Source organism: Haliaeetus leucocephalus, unplaced genomic scaffold, assembly GCF_000737465.1.
Source record: "Haliaeetus leucocephalus isolate CR32 unplaced genomic scaffold, Haliaeetus_leucocephalus-4.0 Scaffold848, whole genome shotgun sequence".
Taxonomy (NCBI): domain Eukaryota; kingdom Metazoa; phylum Chordata; class Aves; order Accipitriformes; family Accipitridae; genus Haliaeetus; species Haliaeetus leucocephalus.
This window is the reverse complement of record NW_010973284.1, coordinates 15,471,920-15,495,276: the sequence shown is the minus strand read 5'-3', so window position 1 is coordinate 15,495,276 and position 23,357 is coordinate 15,471,920. Positions and strand designations below refer to the sequence as shown.

Genomic DNA, 23,357 nt, shown 5'->3' with positions numbered 1-23,357 from the left:
TTCTAAGCACTACGATTGGGTGTCACAGTACAAAATGGATAATAAAGGCACACTGTGGTTTGAAAGCAAGGCTAGAGATTCTAGCCTTTAAACTTTCTGGCTTTTGTCTAGGTGTTTTATAAACACTCAAACATGCAGTGAAAAAATCCAACCCTCTTGAGGGGGTGCAGAGTGAAAAAATATTAAAGTCTGCAAAAAAATGTAACCCATTTAACCTATAAAGCAGTACTTATATTCTTATGCATTTCTCAGTGTTTCCTCAAATCCTTTGAGGTTACACATTTTTAGAAATTAAGTACTTTTCTCCAAGTTATTTCTGTTATTTCACTCTGACAGAACTAGCATAAAATGCACATTTAAGATCATTATTCACCTCCATCAGTTTTGTTGATTATTGAAAAGGACAGATGCACTGCTAAAAAGTTGAAGTTTTTGGCCAAGACAGTTACTTGTTTATTTAACTTTTTCAATACAGCTTTCCAATTTAGAAAAAAGCTTTAAAGAAATGCTTTCTTAATCTTTTAAAAATTACTAGACTGCAAGTCTTGCATGTCAAATTCTGGCATAAAGTGTTCTTCAATGTTAAGTTATAAAGTCCTGACAGACCTATTGCAATTATTAACAAAACTCTTGCCACAGGGGTGCAAATCAATGTACTCTGGTTTAACCACATCTACCACAACTAGCTCTGCTTATGAACCATGTCAATTCCTATGGAACTATTACAAAACTCAAAATTAGTTGGAAGTAGAGTTTGGAAGAACTATGTATGGACACTATTATGAAAGACCATTCCAGCAGCACTGGTCTACACATAAACACAACTAATCAGTTGACACTAAACATCTCTAGAACTACCTAAAAAGTAATAGTTTTACCAAATTTTGGTTCCCTGAGAAGAAAAAAATGCTCTAACTACAAAGGTCTTTGGAATGCCATCAGTACAGTAAATAAACATGCACCTCTTACACTGCCATTTGCAAAGACATCTCCTACTTCCATGTTGATCAGACTTGGGTTTGGCATTTTCATTGAAAATAAACCTTACTCTCCGCAACAGTGGCACTGGAATGGGAGCAAGAGATGACTAAAAGTAGTCTAGTAATAAAACTGGTTTATATGTGATGATTTGTTATTACAAACTGGAATGCATAATTAGCAGATGAACACAAAGTCACTAAGAGCACAGTTTAACTCATCTGTTTAACCCATAACTGAGTTGGTTTTGAAACCTTTAATTAATACAGAAAGTTTTCAAATACTTTTTGGAAAGCATGCTCTTTTCTTTCCCAGGGGCATAACTTATGTTTTTAGTGAACATGATAAACATGAGAGTTAAGACTTCAAATATAATAAAACAGCGCACAGCAAAAGAATGAAGTCAGGAACCATTTTATTTCCATCCAGTTTTGCAAGTATTAAGGATGGCATAAGAGCTCATTCCAGCACTATAATTTATGAAATTATTACATCCCTAGAAGAGGCAAAGCTTATAATGCTTCCTGTTTTTCTGTCCCAAGTGCTTGTAAGCTGTGTGATTATTTGGTTTGTTTTAACTGTGTCTTTCTGTCCTTATCTAATACAAGCCTCCTTCCTCCTCTCCCCAGCCACCAAAATACAGTAACTGGGTGTGGAGAAGAAGCACTGAGGCAGTCAGTAATGAGAAGTTATAAAAATGTTAAACAGCAACATGCACTACACTAACACCCAGGATGCTCACAACCTACAGAAGACAACTTTGCAACTATATCATGTTCCATTTGCCACCATTATCTATAAAGATCAGTACTATAAGATTTGTTGTCTAGTACATGCGCACAACAGTTACTCCAGATTCTTCCGATTCCTCCCAATTTCTAGACAACAATTCATTTTGTATTTACTATTTTTAAGACAAAATACTGAAACTGGTTTCAGGCATTAGTGTCCAACTGGTTTTAATAGCAAGATTCAAATGGCATCTTCCACAGTTATAGAATTAATGCTCAGTACTTGTCAAAAGCTTTAAAAATTAAGGTATGTTGAAAAATTACTTTCAGTATACCTCATGCAATTGAACTGCTCAAATAGTTTAAACTCTTAATTTAACATATTCTAAGTTAGTGAAGAATTCATATTTAGAAACTAATTCCAGACAGTTCTTAGACCTCATATGGCAGGAGATGAAACTGTTTAAAATTATCACTATCAATGGGAAAAATTCCCATAGGAAAAAAAAGTATGTACACTCTCACTATAGCCAGGCAATCAACTCTTCCATTTCAATACTATCATAAACATTTAATTTAATTGTTTCTACCAGTAGAACCCAACCAACGATTCATATTTCAGTTTTTCAAACATATGATTACATGTTAAAGGCTGCATTTTTTGTTCAAATCTAAATAAAATTTTTCTCTTCCAATACAATCAACTCAGTTCAACGCATTTAAGATCGATTTATATATCGTTATCTCTCCTTTACTACTCTCCACCTATACAGATCTTTAGAGAGATATTAAGCAAAAGGCTTATAGAATGCAATGAAGAATTTAATTTTAAACTTAGCACTTATCTGAGCATGTCTGCAAACGCTCTCTTACACGAGGTGGAAGTGTTTTTAACAACCTTTCTTCTACAATTAGACTATTCCGCTTTAAGAACTGACATTCTTCCAGTTCAGCAGGAAGTGATTCAAGATAGTTTCCAATGAGCTCTAATTGAACAAGATTCAGTAGCTGACCCACACAAGGGGACAAATTCATCAGACTGTTATTCCCCAGAAGAAGAAATTGCAGCTTTCTGCACTGAAACAATCCATCAGGCAGCATTTCAATCTAGAAAAAGGAAAGAAAAGAACAAAAATAATGTATATTAGAAGTTGTTAGCCTACATACAGCTCCATGTTTTGACATTTCCCAGTTTTATTTTAGGGTAAAAAAACCCTCAGTTTATAGAAGGATAAGGAAAGGGAAGATTGTAATGCTTCTATCACAATGTGATAAAGTGCCTGAGAACACTTCAATGGTTTTATATACCTGTTTTGTTATGAGGATGCTTAGCTACTAGCAGAAGTCAAGACATAAGCATGACAGGGAGGAACATATACATGCACACATGCACAGAAGTGCGTACAAACGTGTGCAGGTAGCAGGGGAGATAAATAGGTTACTGTCTCCTAAGAATCACTTAAAGAACACACACAGATTGTGGAGAAACAAACAGCTCCTGTGTTATGAAACCTGCACAAGCAGTTATCTGTGCAGTACAGTAGTAACTTAGTCCTGGTCCACACTACTGACAAATGACATCCAAAACCAGCTTCACCAGTGAAAACAATTATAAACCTCAAAAGAAGTCTTAAGTCACAAGCCTGGACCCCACACTAATGAGCCAGACAGTTTAGCACTGCTGATGAGGTTACCAGGTATAATTATTTCCCTCTTCCCAATCAGACAGCTGAGCTGCTCATCACCTAGCTGGTGATTCACTACAGCTTTCAGTTTGACATTTTAAGGTAAAAATTTAACACTGTTCACTTCCATTAAAATACTACATAGGCTAGACAGCTGCAGGGAAAGTGAAGACACATTTTTGCAACCATCCTAACCTATACTATGTCTGGATCAGAGCCCTTAAGCTGCTACAGACCAGGACAGTACTCACTATTACACAAGCTTTGATGACACCAAAGTTTTAGTAATTAAACAAGCACCACCCCTTTTTTCAGCCTTACTGGGTTTACTTTAATCATGAATACCACAAAAGCATTTTGAACCAGAGGCTGTTCCAGAAGAATTGGTAGGTTAAGTCAATATTTGGGTTTTGGTTTTTTTGGTAGTAATTCAAAGTTCTACTTACATGGTTTTTTGTCAAAGCCAAGTACTGCAGATTGGTCAGATAACCGATTTCTTCAGGGATGGAGGTTAGCTTATTATAGCTAAGATCCAGATAGTGTAATTTTTTACAAAGAAATAGCTGCAATGGAACATTTTTAATATTATTATAATTTAGATACAATTGTTCCAGGTTTGATAGTGCACCAATCTGCACTGGGACATATGAAATACTGTTGTGCCACAATTTTAAGCAAGAAAGGTTCTTAAGATGTTGAAAACTAATTATTTCTTCCACTGTTCTGAGGTTATTTTCTTTTAAGTCAATTTCATGCAAATTGTTTAGGGTAAAAATGGAATGGGGGATGCGCTCTAAATCACAGCAGATTAATTCCAAGGTTCGCAGGTTTACCAGCTTCTTCAGGTTATTTAGCACTATCAGTTTATTTCCCTCATTGTTGACAGACAAGTGTTGTAAAGAAGGCATAAGATCTGTAACTACTTGAGGTATGCGGGAAAGGTTGTTTTTTAAGTGAATTGATCTCAGATTTTTTAGCCCCTGAAAGCTTTCGTTGTATATGGAGTTGTGATGATCTAGCATGAAATATCCTGTTAAGCACAATTCTTCTAGGTTTTTTAAATGAAAGACCCAAAACGGAATTCTTCCCATCTCACTAGATTTCAGGCGCAATGTTTTCAGATTGTCTTCTAAAAAGCTGACTGCTGGATAATCCATAGTTAGTGATGAATGATAAACATTGAGTTCTTTGAGATTGACTAGCTGGGTCACAGCTGAAGGAAGTTTGGCTTCAGGGATAAGTTCCAGGCTTAGGACTTCTACTTCTGTCAATTCAAAGACACTGTCTGGAAGACCATTTAACATGAAAAGGTGAAGTTCAATCTTGTCTTGGGAATTTTTTACTAGTTTATTTTTCAGTTTTTCCACTGACCATTCATTGTTAAGATTTATCTGTTTCAGTTTGTTTTCACTCAAATCAGACAGGAATATTGAGAATCGTTGGGAATAGAGAGGATCATACTGATCTGCCAAGTGGAGAATAAATGCAAAGTCATTCTTTACATCAGGTATGTCACTGTAATTACTTCTCTCTCTCAACTTCTCAAAAGAATATTGCTTAAGTGAACTTCTTAACATCCACCACAAACTATAAGTACAAGTTAAGCCATAGAAGATCACTAAAACAACATAAAATGAAGCCAAAACTTTAAAAATTTCTGCTAGTGAATAAACGCACTGGTACCTTTTGTAGCCTGTAAAGGCTTGAACATTAACTACACAATCAATTTCAAGTGTAATAAATGATAAATAGTAGGGGACATAAATTATTATTATTACAAATACAATGACTTTCACTATAATCTGTTTCATATACACTGTATATATGACATCCTTCTCTTCAACATGTACTCTGAATTTCTTCACTTTTTCAAATATAGCTTTAGCTTGTTCCCCTTCTTTTTTGTCAAGAACACTTGAGGAATTTTCTCTTCCAGCTGTTTCCAAGCCAGGTTGCGAATAAGGCAGGGACTGTCTGCTGGCCCCTATATCTACTGAACTCCCAGGTGATGAAATCACTGCTTTTGATTTGGCTATTGGCAACTTCCTCACAGACTGCTCGGCAACTGTTTCTGAGAGGGCGCGCGTTGTCCATGGAGAATCAAAACACTTCTGAAGAATGGCTACAAAGTGCTCAAGCCTGGAACTTGTACTAGGGTAGTAAAGCCAGAAATTACTGCAAGCTGCAAAAATAAAGGTATGTAGAAGCACTAGGTATGGAAAAAATTTGGCAAACCAGTGAAGCTGTCTCTCATAACATACTGCATCAATATAGGAATACTGCTGGCGATGGAGATCATTCTGGATTTTAAGTGGGATGATTATCTGTGCTGTAGAGCTAGCCGACATGTTAAGGTTGGCTTTAACTAAATCCCAAGGCACGGCACAATGATTGTCAAATTCTAGCTTGCAAGGAAGACAACACAATACTCTGGTTTGAGTAAGCTGGAGAGCCCCAGCGAGCACAGCAACTAGCAGCATTATCATGGTGAGGTAATACCAGAAGACATCCCACCATGGTTTTAGTATGTGGTAGGATGACTGGGCATCTGCTAAGTATTTGAGTTCTGTTAGCGTGATCATGACTTTCACCTGTGAGAGAACAGCAGCTGGTAGAGGAAAAAAGAAAAAAAGACATCCTTAGAGAGCTGTTAAAAACAATTTCTCACCATTAAACACTTGAAGCTTATTACTGTTTTCACAGTTTTAAACATGTAACATTTAGCCTAGCATCCAGAGCATAGCAAAAGGATCCAAGAACTCCTAGCACCTAACCCTAGCCATCATATCTATTTTAAGGAAAGTTACTTGAGATGCAAAAATTTAAGTGAAGAGTGAAACTAACATCAGAGATGAGGAGAAAGTCTGTTTTGACCAAACATTTGGGTACTGTTCAAGTAAAAGCAACAAGCAGGTATAAGTTAAAGAAGCTTCTGACATATTACTAGCAGTCCTTCACCACTGTCCTAAACTTACATAGCAAAAGTGATTTCTCATTTAATCAGAGCAATATATTAACATGATGGCTCTTGTGATTTAGAATTTTCTATGATATTATGTCATTCTACCCAAGAATAAAGATCACACCAAAATTCTCAAAAAAAGCAGTTTTGCATTACATATTCTTATATATAATTCCCCATTTTCTCCCATCAAGAGAATTAAGCATACTGACAGAATGAAAATGAAACTAACACAACTTGTTATTGTCCAATATTGTAATGTATAACAACAGCACATTTAACCCCAGCAGCATAGGTTTGAGTCATACTTACTTTACTAATTAAAGAGAATAAAGTATGCAGCACTGCTCAGTCAGGAGGTCTACACCTTTTAAAATTCCTTGGACATGCCATCTTTACATTTGTCTTCATTCTGGATGGAGAAAACATTGAATATGCTTTATTTTTAATGGCTTCACCTAAATAAAGAGCAAACATTTCAGCTTTCATTAGAACTGCTGCCTTATTGCAGACATCAGGATCCATTAAGCTTTGCATTGCTACAGCTACATGAAATGGAACAGAACACAGACATGATCACGTAGAACATGAAGTCAAAGTTTTGCACAATCACAACGCAAAAAACAGGAAACCGCCTACAGCTAGCCCTATTTCAACTGGGAAGTAATTTTTTTTTTTTTCCAAATAACTATGTGAAAATAAAATACGCAACATGCAAGACTTCAAGAAATAGAATTCAGTCATAATTTTGATATACCAAGGTTTGGCAGAAAGGCAAGTTTCTCAAAAACAGAGACCCATATTTTACATCCTGAAACAAACTAATGAACTATCCAGTGTTAATGGCTATACCACAGACACTACCAGGTTTGGAGAAAATGTACTATAAAGTTTATGCAGTACAGATATTAAGCAACGAGGATTTTCTGTATTGTTCTTAATCATAGAATTATTTAGACTGGAAAGTACCTTGGAGATTGAGTCCAACCATTAATGTAGCACTGCCACGTCCGCCACTAAACCATGTCCCTAAGCACCACATCTACACATCTTTTAAACACCTCCAGGGATGGTGACTCCACCACTTCCCTGGGCAGTCTGTTCCAATGCTTGACAACCCTTTCAGTGAAGAAATTTTTCTTCATATCCAATTAAAACCTCCCCTGGTGCAACTTGAGGCCATTTCCTCTTGCCCTATTGCTTGTTACTTGGGAGAAGAGACCAACACCCACCTCACTACAACCTCCTTTCAGGTAGCTGTAGAGAGTGATAAGGTCTCCTCTCAGCATCCTTTTCTCCAGGCTGAACAACTCCATTTCCCTCAGCCACTCCTTATAGGACACGAGCTCTAGAACCTCCACCAGCTTCTTTGGATGCACTCCAGCACCTCAATGTATTTCTTGTAGTGAGGGGCCCAAAACTGAACACAGTATTTGAGGTGCAGCCTCACCAGTGCCAAGTACAGGGGGACAATCACTTCCCTAGTCCTGCTGGCCACACTATTTCTGATACAGGCCAGGATGCTACTGGCCTTCTTGGCCACCTGGGCACCCTGCCACCTCATAGTCATAATCATTGGTACTGGACATTTCAATTCCAAACAGAGCTGACAAGCTGTTATAACAAGACAAACAACAGCTGAACTAAGGCAGAACCTTATTCTTACTCCACATTCACATTTGAAGGGAGAAGAATGGCCAAAAATAAGTTAACCCTTCTTGCATTGACAAGGCTACTTTTAACAGAATGTAGAAACTTACCAGGCCCACTCAAGGGAAAGCAGCTGAAGCAGGACAGGATGGCTACAAAACACTCCTGGAGGGAAAATAAATCATCATCAGATCATGAAATATTTGGACTCCAACAACTGTATTAGAACAACAGCTCATTACTCCTTCCACAGCAGTGTTGTAAAGATCCAACATTTAATGACCAAAAGACCCAACTCGATCTACAAGATCTAGTTAGAATAATTTAAAATGATCCTGTCAAATTATTTACTTGGTCACCACCTGAAAGTTGCTTTTCCTAAAGTAGAGATATAGTAATGGCCCTTGTCATTGTCCCCTAAGCACTAAAAGCCATTTCAACTCAACATGTTTTGCATTTATATAAAGTTACTAGTCCTGCAGCTGAGATGCTCTAACGATAGCTAAGAAACAGCAATTTCTTCAATCACTCCAGCTCATCTTGCAAAAACCACATCTGTAAATACCTTTAAAATGAATTCTTTTGGCATAATTCTTTGGGGTTTTAATATAAATTCTTCGGTATAAAAGCACAAAAAGGTAATAAACCCATCCAAACTAAGGCTTTAATTCTACAAAGAATATCCGGATCACGTCTCTACTCAAGCCAAACATGTTTGATTTGAATGTAGACAGAAAAATCAAAAGTAGCTTTTTCATTTCCAACCTAGAATTAAAACCTGTTAATTATTCTCACTTGAACTTTGCTACAAAAAAATCAAAGACTTGGGACTCCTGTTAAAGTTGTAAAGAACACACTAAGAAATAAATATGTTGAATGATTCAAGAAAGTAAGAGCAAAAGGTATGAATAGCATATTTTTAACAAAGAAAAACATTTGAAAAGTCAAAATGATCACTGAACTGGCTGAGAGTTTAAAATAGTGTGCAAGGTCTAATTAGCATGAGGATGGGAACAATTCTTTTCTTGACAAACATGTAAACCTCATCAGGGACTTGGGCAGATACTAACATTTTAAAAGAAGATGTTTTATATAACTAAATGCTTAGAGAAAGTTACAAGTAAAACAATTTAATAATGCACATATGTGTTTTGCACTTTTATACAAAGAACACCACTTTTCTGGTAACAGACCTATTCGGGGGAATAAGCAAGGCTCTTGTTGAGTATAAAGGACAGAATTCAGAGTACCATAAAACAGTTAACACTGATAAAGTATTTTCTCTAAAAGTTACAGAAAGAAGAAACATAAAATGGAACTTAAGCCAATTCTATTAAAAACATATCGGTATACTTGAGAATACGCATAACTCAATACACCTTCTTCAGCCAATGCCATAATGCTCAGAGTATTTTGTTTTTATACAGACTGAGAACTCAAAGTGAGACTGACCCATGTAATTTTGTAAGGTCTGTTTCTATAAAATGCTTTCTTTGTCACCTCCCTGCCTTGAACTGGAAAGTTGTTAGTCCCTATCACATATTCCAGAAAAAAGGCTACATTCTTGAGGCAGTTTTATAACACCTTCTAGCAGAAAGCAAGTGTCACAATATTAGATATTTAAATAATTTAACTCTGGTCTTGTTAATGACCACTTTTTTAAACCAATCAAGCATAAGTATTCATTACAATTCTATGTACATGAAATAAAGTTTCCTATGAGGGAAATACATTGTATATACAAGTGTAATACAAACATGTGAATTATTAATGATAATGTTGCTAAAGACAGTTTTCTTTCAAATCCTATCTGTATGCCAAGAGTGACTAATCAAATGGAATAATGCTGAACTATAATGGGTTTGATAAATCTCATCTCCAGCAGCTTTCAACCCATATCAAAGTCATAAAAGCTTTTCAAAGTGGCCTAATTCAATTGGCAATCTTTCTCAGAAGATGAGACACAACAGTTTAGCCCCAGGCTAAATGATGACTTCAGGAGAGTTACCCCAGACCAGTACTGGGACACAGGCCAGGAAAATAAAGCAATAAAGATCACTAATATCTAGGCACTTTTTAGTTACTTCAAGACTTACAGATCTTACCAATAGAAACATATCCAGAACATGAATAAAAGACTATCATTTTGATAAATATTATCTGTAAGATGACACCCCACCCAAACTTCCCCTGCTGCCAAAAGGTTACTTAACATTGCATTACTCTGTCATTTGGTCACTGCTTACACAATTTTAGGCACATTTAGTTAGGGATGGCTCTGCAGCAAGGTAAGTGCCTTGCTTGTCCTCCCCAAAGGATAATGGGCTACAAAAGGCCAATACCTGACAGCAGGCTTTGTTTTATTTTTAAGGCTACACTGTTTTTGTTGATTGTCTAAGTATTTAGTTGGTGTTTCTGACACACTGAGTTAATCAAAATAGATTTATACAGTTAAAGCATACCTTGACAGGTATTCCAGTGGCCCCTCTATCTTGCTTTTTCCCCTCCCCCTCAGAGAAACACAGTCATCAAGTTTTCAGCCAATCTCTTGACTAATGCTGTTAATTCCAACAGCATGATGTGCTTCTCAACTGAGATAAGGAGATGCTGACATACTAAGTAAATGTGTCCGTTTTATCAATTTTCTATCAAAAGTGATTCCTGAACTATAGTACCAACTTAGCTTCTAGCTAGTTTAAATGTATTACTTTTTCTTCTGAAGTTTTGCATGCAAAATTTTTAAATTCAGTAATAAACTAAACATGCAATCCATTTTGCTTAATAGGCAGTTTTGAGACTCTCCTATGGGATTCCTAGTAACTGCTTAGGGTCTCACATGCACAGCCTGAACCTCCACTTGCAAATAAACCCTCATGAATATTCCCAAAGTAAAAAAGTAACAGACTTTACCCCCCTCACACACTCATCACCTAAAACACATCTTTCCTGGCTAAAACTTCCCCTTCTATTAGCATGCTACCATTTCCTTTTTCAAGCATTCCCTAAACAACAAAAAGCCAGGTACTGCAAGATTTTTGGAGCAAGTCTGACTTCACAAAGAACGATGCCATCATACATACTCTTAGCAGATGTGTTCAGATGACTGCCTCTCCCTTTTTTAAGCCTCCTATTGACAAGTAATAGACTACTCAGTTCAAGCACTACATTTGATATATGGTGTTTCATGAATCTGTACTTTGACCACTTGTGTGCACGTGCAGATTCAGTTGTAGGATCTTTTCAATGGGGATTGTATTTTTGGATCTGTATTCCACTGCATGCAGAACAACATGCAAACAAGATTATAGAAAGCTTCTTTCCAGTTCCTTCTGAAGAAGGTCACAGGTGACAATTAAACATGTATAAGTGATTATCCTTTTGTATTTAAAATAAACCCAAAGACATTCTCACACTTTGCAGTAATCACTATATTCCTCAAGCACAAGATGTTTAAGACTACACTAACATTGTTGCAAGTTTTCCATAACAACCTTTCAAACAATCAAAGATCATAATTACAACTACAGACAATCTCAACCATCTGTGTCTGGATTAACTAGAGGCCTTACCTTTCTTAAACACTCCTGCTCTCAAGACAGTACAGCTGAACATAATATGTGGAAGAGTAATAGCAAAGTCTTACACTGTTTAAGAAGCAGTCCTTGCTCTCTGGAGAAGGCTGCTTACATAAGACTATGTAGCCCAATAATTTCTGGGAAAAAAGAAATTGTAAACATATTTTTAGTTTAAAATTTAGTAAGTTAGGCTACACTTACATTTTTACTCTGCTACTGCTTCAGAGTTAACAGCACAGAACATAAGCTGATAAAAAGTCTTACAAAATTAAGCAACTACTACCCAGCTCTACCACTACTATATCTTCAGCAAGCTGAGAAAAATAGAGTACATGGCAAGTGTATTTTAAATAGTTTTCTCAACTACTAAAAGCTTGAACATTCCTAAGTTCAACATAAAAGGCCTTAAAGTAGGTGAAAAAAACATCTTAAAGGCAGCTTCACCTAAACTTGGAATACCCATCTTTATTCTATTACTTCCTTTCTCTGGTACACTTAATGCAAGAGAAATACTTTATCTTGCAGTCTAATCTAAATTGAAAATAAGCTTTACTCCAATTTGATTTGCTTTACAAGCAAAAGACTTACTCTTGAAATCTGACTGTGCAGGATTAGATACACTACATTATACTTTGCCAACTTATGCCTGCAGTACTCCAGAAAAGACTATTGTCTTCCTTGAGCCATATTAAATTAGCTTCTCATTTAATGCCATCAATACACAAGTATTAAGCCTTTCCTCCATTCATGGAGGGCCAGTAAAGAATTAAACTTTGGTAGTAAAATGTCACTGGTCAAACACTCACTAGGGAGATAGATCATCTTTGAACATTCTAGTTGCACAGGCAGTTAAAATTACATACCTGTAGGCCATATGATAATGAATCACATCAGTGAGGTCTGCCCAAGTGCATGAAGTTACCTGAGCCTAATTCTCAATAGTGGATGGAAGGGAGAAACCAAGTCAACTATTTTGAGGGTTAAACTCTGTAATGAAGTTGTATAACTAGATATGTATTTAAAAGGTATATTAAATGTGCTTTTACTAGTCTAGCCTGGAGAGCAATTTTAAATACAAATCCATGTTCAGACATAACACACTTTGACTGGTAAAAGCACTTTCTCTAGCCCTCTCCTCAAGTTAAGTTCAAGGTGCTAAGGATTGTGTTCTAGCTAAAATAGAAGGTCACAACCTATGCTCCTAGAAAGGCCTGTACTAGCAAGAAAATTATGCAGTTTAAACCCAAGTTTAAGACCAAATAGACAGTAGGCAAGATAAGCAGTTTACACAAAAAACACTGCAAAACAAAACAAAGACAAATTAAGTAGGTACAAACCTAGGTTTCTGAACAAGTGTGTTTCAGAGTTAAACAGGCAAGTAATCTAATGGTAAAAAACAGAAGTAAAACAAAAAGGTAGACCAGCTTTGTTTTGTACATAATTGCATCAACATGACTGATTCTTTAAAAGCAAGCTGTCTACATTCTGGGCAAACATCACTTAATTCATAGTCATGATGCTTCCTAAGATCCCTACCAAACTAAGCAGGATCCAGAATCTGAATCAAATCTGGACAGTTCTAGTAAGCAATAATTTGCACAGCTTTAGTATACCAGCACTATTTTCAAACTCAGAGATGTATTTTTTTAAATATATAAATTAAGGTTATATCAGATGATGATAGAAATATGACAGAGGAAGGACTTTAACTACACAGACAAGTATTTTGGTGCTGTAGTCTCCTCTTACCTTGAGGACAGATTAAGATAAACCTGCAGTCAAGCTGTAGTAGCTTTCCCAGATCATGGAATTATTTTCAGCTTGTGTTCTCATCCATTTAATTCTTTTTAAACTACAAATATAAATATATTAACTTAAACTTGAGATGTATTGGCATCTAAAATACTGATTACAATACATATCAAAACAAGCACCTGTTTAGAAGAGAGTGCTTTGCATTGCTTGTACAAAGAATCCAAAGAGTAAATTCACTTAGAGACATATTTTGTTTCACTCTAATATTTAACTAATAATTTATTTAATTTGCATTCTCACTGGCAACTCTAGCACTCTTTAGAAAGCAGATTTTTTCTTCTCCATTAATTTACATTTCTTCAAACAGTTGTACATTTCACATATTCTACTTTAAAAAGGAAATTATAAATAGAAAGAGACTGCCAAAACTCCACATCGGTATTACCCACTAAAAAATAGCTCTATCATGAGTCTGTTTGGCAATTCCTAAAGAAACATAGCAAAACCCATTAACAGATAAAAACAAAAACAAAAAACCACAACTGGAAAGTGTTCCATAAGGCTTTTTAAAAAGAAAAGAGTATAACAAACTGTAGTAGTTCTGACTGGAAGACCATGGCACATTGAGGTGTTAGTGATCTACTCTGGCTAGTTAACAGGCCCAGGCCTGTGCTGTGCAGATCTCTTGGCTGCAGGATAAATTTAACCAGCTCATAACAGAGGAGTCTGCAAGCAGCTCCCACTTGGTACCAGCGATTACACCACCTGCATGTCCTTGTCTTTATCAAGAAGTGCAGCAAGAAGTTCTCCTGTGAACATCTTTCCTGGCTGACAGTGGAAATGACACACAGAGCTGTTTTCTTGTAAGAAAATTCTGTAATAGCTTGAATGATCAAAATGAGGTAACCATTTCTACAAGCAGGGTCTCTGCATGGCGTGCTGCACACAGATTGAAGGCTCATTTGATGCTGCGCAACTCACATTCCCAGCTTCTAAAGGGATGTAAGATTATCTATACTATTCTTTTCCTTTCTAGTGTCAAAGCCAATAAAAAGCATTTTAAATGATACTGTACAGAGTCTGAGTACCTTTCTTACCAAGATCATCACGGACCAGCACCTCTTGGTGCAAAACACAAGCCATATAGCTTGTCTTCCAGAAGGTCACTTCTGAAATTCTCATGAAGTAAAAACAGGGGCCCAAAACCACTGGAACAAAGAACAAGTCCCAGATATCTGTTATATGGCATGATCATATCTTATTCTTTTTCAACACAAAGAGGTTAGTATTTAAAGTGAAGTACTATCTTCTGTCAGCCTCCTTTCCCCCTGTTTTGGCCCCGTAACACTTTCAAGTAAACAAAAACTTCAGTATTGAATAAAAAGTAGGAAAGGGGCATGTATTCCTACTACTTCTAAAGTATCAATACACTTCTAAGAGCCCAAAGAATTGTATTTTTAAGCTTGGCATTAGACAGCCTCTAATGAAATACACAATTTAATGCAACAGAAAGTCAGTTCATGTTAAGTCTCAAAAAGCAGACACAGGTACACAAGCAGAATCAGCACCCAAGCAGTAAGAGACTTCTTTTACAAATAAATTTGAAACCAAGCACATTCAAAGCACGTATCAGTTATCTCTTCTTAGACAAACCTACCTTTTTTTATGAAATGTTAATGGATTTGTGAAATAAGATTGAGAGCATTGAGATACTACACTACATTACCCACAGCAATATACTTAAATCATCAACATCACACCCCAGAGCGGCTCATGCTATCACAGACCCAACATACAATCACGAACTTCATACATATTTAAAGAAAAAAACAAGTCCAGTTACAAATCCATTAGTTTTTTCCTTTCAAAAAATATGACATCCAAGTTATAGAAGTAAAAATTAAACAGAGCTTACCAGATCAAGTAGGTGCATTTCTTTGAGAAAATAAATGTTTTTTCTAAACAGAGTGTAAGAGATTGAATCTAGGTTACAGAAAATAACTTTCAGAGTGACTCTGTACTATATCAACTAAGACAAAGCTGGTAATTTCACAAAAATTACAAGCAATTCACAGCAAAGGAGACAGGTCACAGACCATGCTGAACAAAGAAAAGGTATACTAGATAAAAATAAGATATAACACTTACAAGGACTGCAGCACTAGGAACATGTAAAAAATGTTCAAGTATGCAGATGACAGGTTTTTTTGCTCTAACTTGAGTCCTTTGTTGGAAGCAACCAAAAGAAGAGAGTGAAAACCCTACCTGGACTTTGTAGGAGGAATGTGCCACCAATGATGTAGCCGTAAGAGCAGCAAAGGCTGTCCTCCACTAATACCCAAGAAAACACTTGTAGCAGACAGGGGCACCATCGTGTACAAACCTAATCTGGATGCCCAAAGAACATTATCAACTCATTTAGAAAAACCCAACAAAACCAGAATCAGAGCTGCAAGACTAACAATGCCTAGAGGAATGGTGACTCTTAAGAAAGTAGACTAAAGGAAGCAGGCTTTCTAGCATAAGAAAAAGAAGAATGAGAATATACTGGCGGTGGAGAGGAGGGGAATAGAACAGCATGGGAAATGCATCTGCCTTCTCAGGACAGTACACAGTCCATCTGCGCTCAGCTAATACTTATTTAAACCAGTGTGGGAGGAGACAACTCTCTCCAGAGATGATTGCAGGCATGCCATGCTGTCAAACATTCCAGCCCAAAGGTCTCATGGAAGATATCAGGGAAGTGGCACAGATTACACTCTTAAATTATACCTAAAAGAACAGGCCTCCTTTGTTGTTTCCCCCATCCCCCAAGCAGGTTTTAAAATCAGTACAGCAGCAGTGAAAACAGAAATAGTACACCAATACTACAAAGAGTCCTTACGTTCAAGTTCCAAAGAAATCTTAGAGCAAGTTTGGAGCATCAAGTATGAAAAGTCTCCTCGGTTCTACACCTATTCTTTCCTAAGCAAGGAAAACTACACCAAAAGCAATCTCAAAAGGTCTAGGCTGGGACTGATATCTGTGGCATGCTGTATCTTTTATAGCTTTCCCAGAAACCATCTTACACAACAGTACATAAAGTCCTTCATCCCAGTACTAACATAGCTAATACAGTCAGACACCTTTCAAGTGCATGAAATGAGATTTTCAAGCTCACTTATAACACCTTTTTATTCTCGTAACCACATATTTTGTTCTCTCTCATGCTGAGAAATACAAATACATAACCATAATACAATGGTATCAGCACTATCCCTCCATCATTCTAAAGGAAGCCTCAGTGGTATCTAATTCTGCATACCAAGATAAGTATTACAATAAAAAAAAATTAATTTTTACCCCCTTAGTTTCCAGAAGTCAGACACATACTCACAATGTCCATTCATTGTGCTGCTATGCTCAGGACATCAGAAACAAAGCAGAAGATAACACAGGAGAATAGTCACAACTTAAATACAAGGTTTCTCTACTAGCAGATTCTTTAATTATAGTACAGTTTATCTTCAGTCTTCAAGAGCAGTAAAAGTACAAGAGAGCCAGAAGCATAAACAGTTATGATTATTTAACAGAAGACCCTCTTTCCTTGGGAAAAGGCAGGGAATTACTCATACATGCTCTTCCATTTTCAGTGTACTTTTCAGTAAAGTCATAAATGGCCAGAGACCCTTGAAATGGCCAGACAACTCCTGTAACCTCACTGAAAACAAGTCTGAAATAAGAAAATATTCTCAGAAGGAGGAGCCTTAAAGTATGTCCACACACCTGAACTAGCTCTGAATTAATTTCTCAAGTACCACCAGGAGTGCTGCTGTCACAGCAGAACAAAGTGGAATACAAATCCTACTTAAGTAGTCAGGTCAGCATTTGGGTCAGTTTTGTAGTCCACAAAATATCATGCTGCTATAACTAAGCTACCATATAATGAATTATGTTGATAATGCAATACCATATATACTGATGTATTAACTAAAGCATGTTCAATATTCTGATTTGATACTTCTAGATGAAGGTCCTATAAGGAATTCAACAGCACTGCATTTAGACAAAGATGGAAGGGGCCAACATTCTTCATACCACAGGAACCCTGCTAGCTTTGCAGAGAGCAGAGTAGTGAAATCCAATGTTTTTAGATATTCAGAACCTCCATTCTACATTATTTTCCTAGCTCAAACACTGCTTTCCTATACAGTAACCATACCCAACCCAGTTAATAGGGATGTTTACCTCTGACAGCTGAATAGCTTTATGCAAGTCATTTTGTTTGTTTCTCTCTGCCTCAAATTCCTCAACTGTAAAATCATGGTAATGTTTCTCCTATTCTTCATAAGGTATTTAAATGAGGAACATTATACAGTAGTGACACCTTCTTACTAGGTAATCAGAGAGGCCATTCTGGATTGTACTGGTTCTGTTAGGTTCTGAGAGCTGGAAGCACACATGCTATTACTTTTCCTATTAGTGGTCAGACAGTTATCACCTTTGCCTAATCTCAGAAATATGAATTTGTATTTATACTCCTTATTCTAGCCAGAATCATTTTGATCTTTCTAAAATATGAACAGTTACCTAGTACAATAAGTTAAAATTCCAACATTTGGCCTAAAAAGGAAACTGATGGTTTTTCAATATTTATAGACTGCCAAGACCAATGTGTCCTATTGGAATAATAGATGTTGAGAAACAGAAACATCCCGTGAGGCCACAAATCAAAAATATATACCAAATACATTCCGTCTCTGGAAGATAATTATTACCACGCACAAATATAGCTACAAGATTTAAGAACAGTCAAAAACCAGTCTTTTGGTTTTCAGTTTTCCTGATGCTGCATAAGTTTCATGAAGAACTTTCCAGAAAGGAATATTATTACTTCCACAGACAAGAATTTAACTGCATCTAGGAAAACATAATTATCAGGGCAGCAATACAGAAACACATCTGATTTCACTCTATTAGTGCTGACATTGGAAAGCCGATTCAGATTTTCAGCAGTGGCTCATATCTCTTCTCAGAAGCCGCAGCTTTTCATCTTGTTTAACAGGAAAGACAGTTACTCCTGAAAGCCAGCCTGACAAATTAAAACACTTGATTGTAGATGTTCAGTCTAAACATCTAAAATAAAATAATGATAACAGGTAAGTTTCCAATTTACATCTGATTCAAACTCAGGCACTCTTTTTTTATGCAAACTCTCCTGAAACCCATCTGGCTATCTTTTAAAAGAATCTCTCCACCCCAAAGTAAAAAAAGAAAAATTTGTGAAACTGCAGTCAAATACAAACTCCCCTGAAACAGAAATGGCATAGGTTTCACTAATCTCCGGCAGGGAGCATGCTGTCCACACAATCACCTCAATCTCTTAAGTATCTTTCTGTTCATATTACTCTACATTATATATTTATTAATTGGACAAAGCAACCAGCTACATCATCTTTTCTTTTAATTAAATGAAAGGACTGAAAGACAAATTTCACATTGCACATACTGTGTAACAGTGTATGTACAAATTACATACCAATGCCTAAACACAACTCTACAGCCTGAGAACTGCACATACACATGCAATCACGAGAGCTAAAAGCAGTGTTATGTGTCAGAGCATCTCCTAGAACAATGCTAAGTTTCAGAACCATGTACAAGTGACCAGACTTGAATGCTACAGTTAACCTACAGTAATCCCACTTTGTTTCCTGATCAAACACAAAGTTAGCTTAGTACAGATGTTCATGCTTCATACTTCCATCGAGCCCAAGTATGCTGTGCAACAGTCTTCTACTGCACAAAATTTCCTTTTTGAGTAGGCTGTCTGAGGACACCTAACAACTGGCAAGTTTTTTCAGATAGCAGTACTACAAGAAAAATACTTTTTGGTATGAAGCCAAGTTTAATAACTTCAAAAACAAGAGTCAAGGTTTTATAATCACCTGAATCAATTAAGAACTTTGAAGTAAAAAACCCCTAGCCCCATATTTGTAAGAAACTGAATAATAGTTTAAAGCAAAGCAGACACTACTTTTAACAACTCCAGTTCAGTAAAGCACTTGAGTATTGAAATATCCCATCTCACTTCAATTAAGCAATGTTTTGGTGCTTTCCTGACTCCAAGTCAGTGACATTGCAAAGTTAGTATTTAAACAATGTTAATGTTTAATAAAAACCATTTACTTGGAAAACAGTTTTCCTGTACTGCAAAGGCACTGGCAAAGTAATAATCATTTTCACACTTCCATCGGCATGGGTTGGAAATGATAGTTTATTTTGTTAATAATTTAAACACAGCCTCGAAACAGTTTTTAGTTAAAACTTTTCAAATGCCCTCCCTTCTTCAAATATTTTGGATTACACAACAAACGCACATCAAGATTTTGCTTTCATTCAGATGGAAAAATTAGTTTAAAGGATAAACTCTTTAGCATTAGAGTCCAATTTTGCAGTTCTTAAATTCCAGCTCAGTAGACCTTTATATTTGTATGCAACTGAACTTTAGCTACCAGAAAATATCTGAATAAATATTTGACAACCTGAACTACTCATAGAATACCAATATTTTCCCCAGAAACCTAAGGCAGTAATGTCTGGGAAATCAGTGGTTACATTTCCAGGGGTTTTAAGTGAGCGTTTTAAAATCAATGTCACTTTAATTAAGCCTGAGTAAACTACTTGACCATAGTTTTGTAACTGCCATGCAACAAAACTGAAACTTTGTTTTCAAAAACCACAACTCAAACTAGCATCTCCCCAAAAACCAAAGGCTTAAGCCTACTAACAATAGGCAACAACAAAACCAGACTGTGTTACTACCATATTCTTCATTGGTATCACTGGATCCCTTACTGGCATTCTTAATCCCTTCAGTTTCTCACAATCAACTAAATTCTCAATTTCAGTATAAGAAATTGCATTTCAGTTTACCGTATCAGACAGAACATACTGAGAAATTGAGCACTTTTGATGGAAATTCACTCACATAATTTAATTCAGGGTGTGTATTTTGAAACAGCACCAATGAGAATTAAATTGAAGATACTCTATTACAAGTTTTCTCCACAATTCCCTTCTGACTGTTGAAAGACCGTAGAATCCTCTTGGATGTACATCAGAGGCAGGTGTGCTACCACTATAGCCCAAACCACATTTTTCTTGAAAAGCTGCATCATCTGCCTTCTTTCCAATGTACTATACCACTAGAAAGTATAGCCTTTTCATATCAGTAATCTTAAATCAAATAATTGGGGAAACTATTCATAAGTATTATGAAACTTTAGTTCAATATTGAATTACAATTTGATTTCAACTAGCTAGAAATTAAATCCATAACTAGTTCGTAGCACACTAACAACTCTTGGGGAAAAGAATCACCAAACCCAAGCGTAACTACAACAAACTGAAGCCTGCTTACCAAGTCTGGTAAAACTCTAATTGGAATGTATGTGCAAGATAGTTCATACAAATAAGCAGCTTAGTTATCAATAACTTAAGACCACATGATTCATAAGACATTAATGAGGCTGACTGCCCACATGGTAGTGGTAGGGTTAATAAAATGCAGGCCACTGCCTCTCAGCTACATTTACCAGCAAAGTGACAAAGCACAGTTTCAAGTTTGTGATGTGTGGCTCTGAACTCACTCCATACTGGATACAAACATGTACTAGACAGGGCATACCATGGCTTGTCACCAGTTAAGACGTTAAGACTAAAGCATATTATTTAATTATTTGCAAATTAATAATAGATACTTGTTGCTAAACCAACATATAATCTATACCACTTACACATTAAAGTGACAGCATATGTAAACATTAGAATATTAATTCCACTTTACATTCCTTGCCCTTCTACATGGCTACCCCTGGTATCTGAACCAAATATCTTCATAACCACAGCACAGACTTCTAACTTATCTTTAAAAGGAGTAACTGCAAGAGCAACTGGCAGAATAGTACTATTTGCGAGACAACAGCTGAACAGCTGTTACAAGGATGCCTACGGTAAGGATAAATACAGTCCACAGGTTAGCATACAATACAGACAGCAGTGTGAAACGTTTAGATAGGCAACAGAGACCAGTATAAACCACACCTTATCACATCAAATATCCATTAGTCACACTTAGTCACATAAAATACCCATTTCTAATCCCAGATGAGTAAAGCTTTATAGCTTTAGCAGTAGGTATTGTAAGCTGAAGTAGTATTACTAGTGCCACAGTCTCTTTCACTACCTGTAGCTTGTGAGGCAGGGCAGGCGCAGTAGCAGCTAAAGGAACACAAGATTCTCCCCCCGCCCCGCCTCCCCCCGAAATCCATTATAAAAATACTTCTTTGGCAGTGACTTACTGCTCTACAAAGTTCATTTTACAATGCTGAAATACTTATGGATATTTCTTCAGCATTGTTGGTCCCTCTCTAAAATTTACTTAACACGTTTTCATCAACTTCAAAGAGCAGCTGTATTGGTATCTTGCAAGAAACAAAAGGCAATTTTCTTTTTCTCCCATGAGGATCCTATTTTCCTGAAAAAGGAAAAAAATTTAAGATTCAGACCAGCAACTCTCTTCTCTGGAGAGTGCAAGGGAACAAGCGTGTTAATACTGCGAACTTCTGGAAATTATATGAATCCTACTGAAGCTGAAACTCAATTACATTACACTAACGTAAGATTCAGTAGAATGTAAAAATAAATGCTAATATAAAACTGTGATAAATTTTTTTATCTAGCTACAACAGAATGTTTTCAACACTGGGGAAAACCCTTAAGAAAACTTGTACCCTATCCTAACGATTCTCTACAACAGTCATTTTCCTTTCTGCTCTCATTTCATGTCCCTTGCCCTGCTCAGTACCACAGATACTGAAGAAAAGCACTACTTAGGATAACTCTTTTATTCGCCACAGTCAGCTGAGTTACACAAAGTAATCACACACAATGTACTTAAACAATACATAATAAATTCTATGAGTGATACGCTAGATTTCAATACTTAAGCCTTGTGGGCTCCCCCCCACCCCCTTCTCTTGAAAGTTTAAGAGCTCAAACAAGATAGATGAATAAGCCCTGATCTGTTGCCCTCTCTGCTAGGAAGGTCCATAAGGAAAAATTCTGAGACACCAGGAAATTATTGATGCCTTACCTTAGCACTTCAGCAAATAGACAAGGCTGAGTCAGCAGAACATGTAGCTTAAATACTTGAAACTGCACGTGACCACATAGCTCCTAGCTTATTCTAGCACTACCTCAAAGGTACTGTTTTAAACGACCACACTAGGTGCCAATTGAAACACTGTTTACCTGATCAGCATAATTAATGGCAATCTCCATACAAAATTAAGCTTTAGGGAAGTCTGCTTTAATCAGTCCTACAGAAGTGGTTAATTGTAGCATTCACCACAGACAAATTCGTGGCGGAAGCCAGAAAGCTGCCTCAATTTCGCCACAGAACAGGCCGGCACCAAATAAGCCTTACGTCACTAAAACAGCTCGGCTAGGATGCAAGTAAAAGCCACCGTGCAAGAAGCCCCTTGTTACAAGATCCCTGTCTTGCTGGGCACGAGAAGTACACCGGCAAGACCGAGGACAGGAAGAGAACGGCAACGAGGACGCTTCTTATCTCGCACGCAGAACTGTCAGGCCTCAGCGGCGACTTCAAGTCTCCTCTCCCTTTCGGAGAAGTTGGGACTTGGCAGCCGGCTGCCATTTGCTCGGGGGCAGGTGCCGCCGGCACCGCCGGCACACCTGGGGCCGAGGGGCGGCAGCTGCCGCCCGGCCGCGCCGCGCCCGGGGAGAGGAAGGAAGCCGCGGCCGACCTGTAGCGCCCCGGGTCACTTGAGGACACGTGTAAATATCGGTTACGCAAATCAGAAAACGGTTTTCTCCCGAGCCCCACCCGCACGGGAGCGGGACGGCCGCCAGGCCCCGGGGCGGGCGCGGACTCGCTCCAGCTTCCCGCGCCCGGTTCCCCCGCCCGGCCCGGCCGGGAGACGGGCAGGTGAGCGGCCCCGCTGCAGGGCGCCGCCGG

General features: G+C 37.3%; 1 protein-coding gene across 4 annotated transcripts in view; it reads right to left on the bottom strand.

Moving 5' to 3' along the window:
- Positions 1-2,398: 2,398 nt before the first annotated feature.
- LRRC8B (leucine rich repeat containing 8 family, member B) overlaps positions 2,399-23,357 on the bottom strand; it is a 21,301-nt gene continuing 342 nt past the window's right edge. Inside the window, exons 1-5 of one of the 4 annotated variants that reach the window (XM_010582605.1) lie at positions 22,846-22,877; positions 8,117-8,171; positions 6,669-6,768; positions 3,841-6,002; positions 2,399-2,816 (exon numbers count right to left, since the gene is read on the bottom strand). In XM_010582605.1, the coding sequence (XP_010580907.1) occupies positions 2,544-2,816; positions 3,841-5,976 (2,409 nt within the window). In that variant the 5' untranslated portion in view covers positions 5,977-6,002; positions 6,669-6,768; positions 8,117-8,171; positions 22,846-22,877 and the 3' untranslated portion in view covers positions 2,399-2,543. Of the gene's footprint in view, positions 2,817-3,840; positions 6,003-6,668; positions 6,769-8,116; positions 8,172-13,330; positions 13,409-22,630; positions 22,825-22,845; positions 22,878-23,357 lie in introns of those variants that run through there. The other 3 variants (XM_010582604.1, XM_010582603.1, XM_010582602.1) reach the window with 3 other exon arrangements.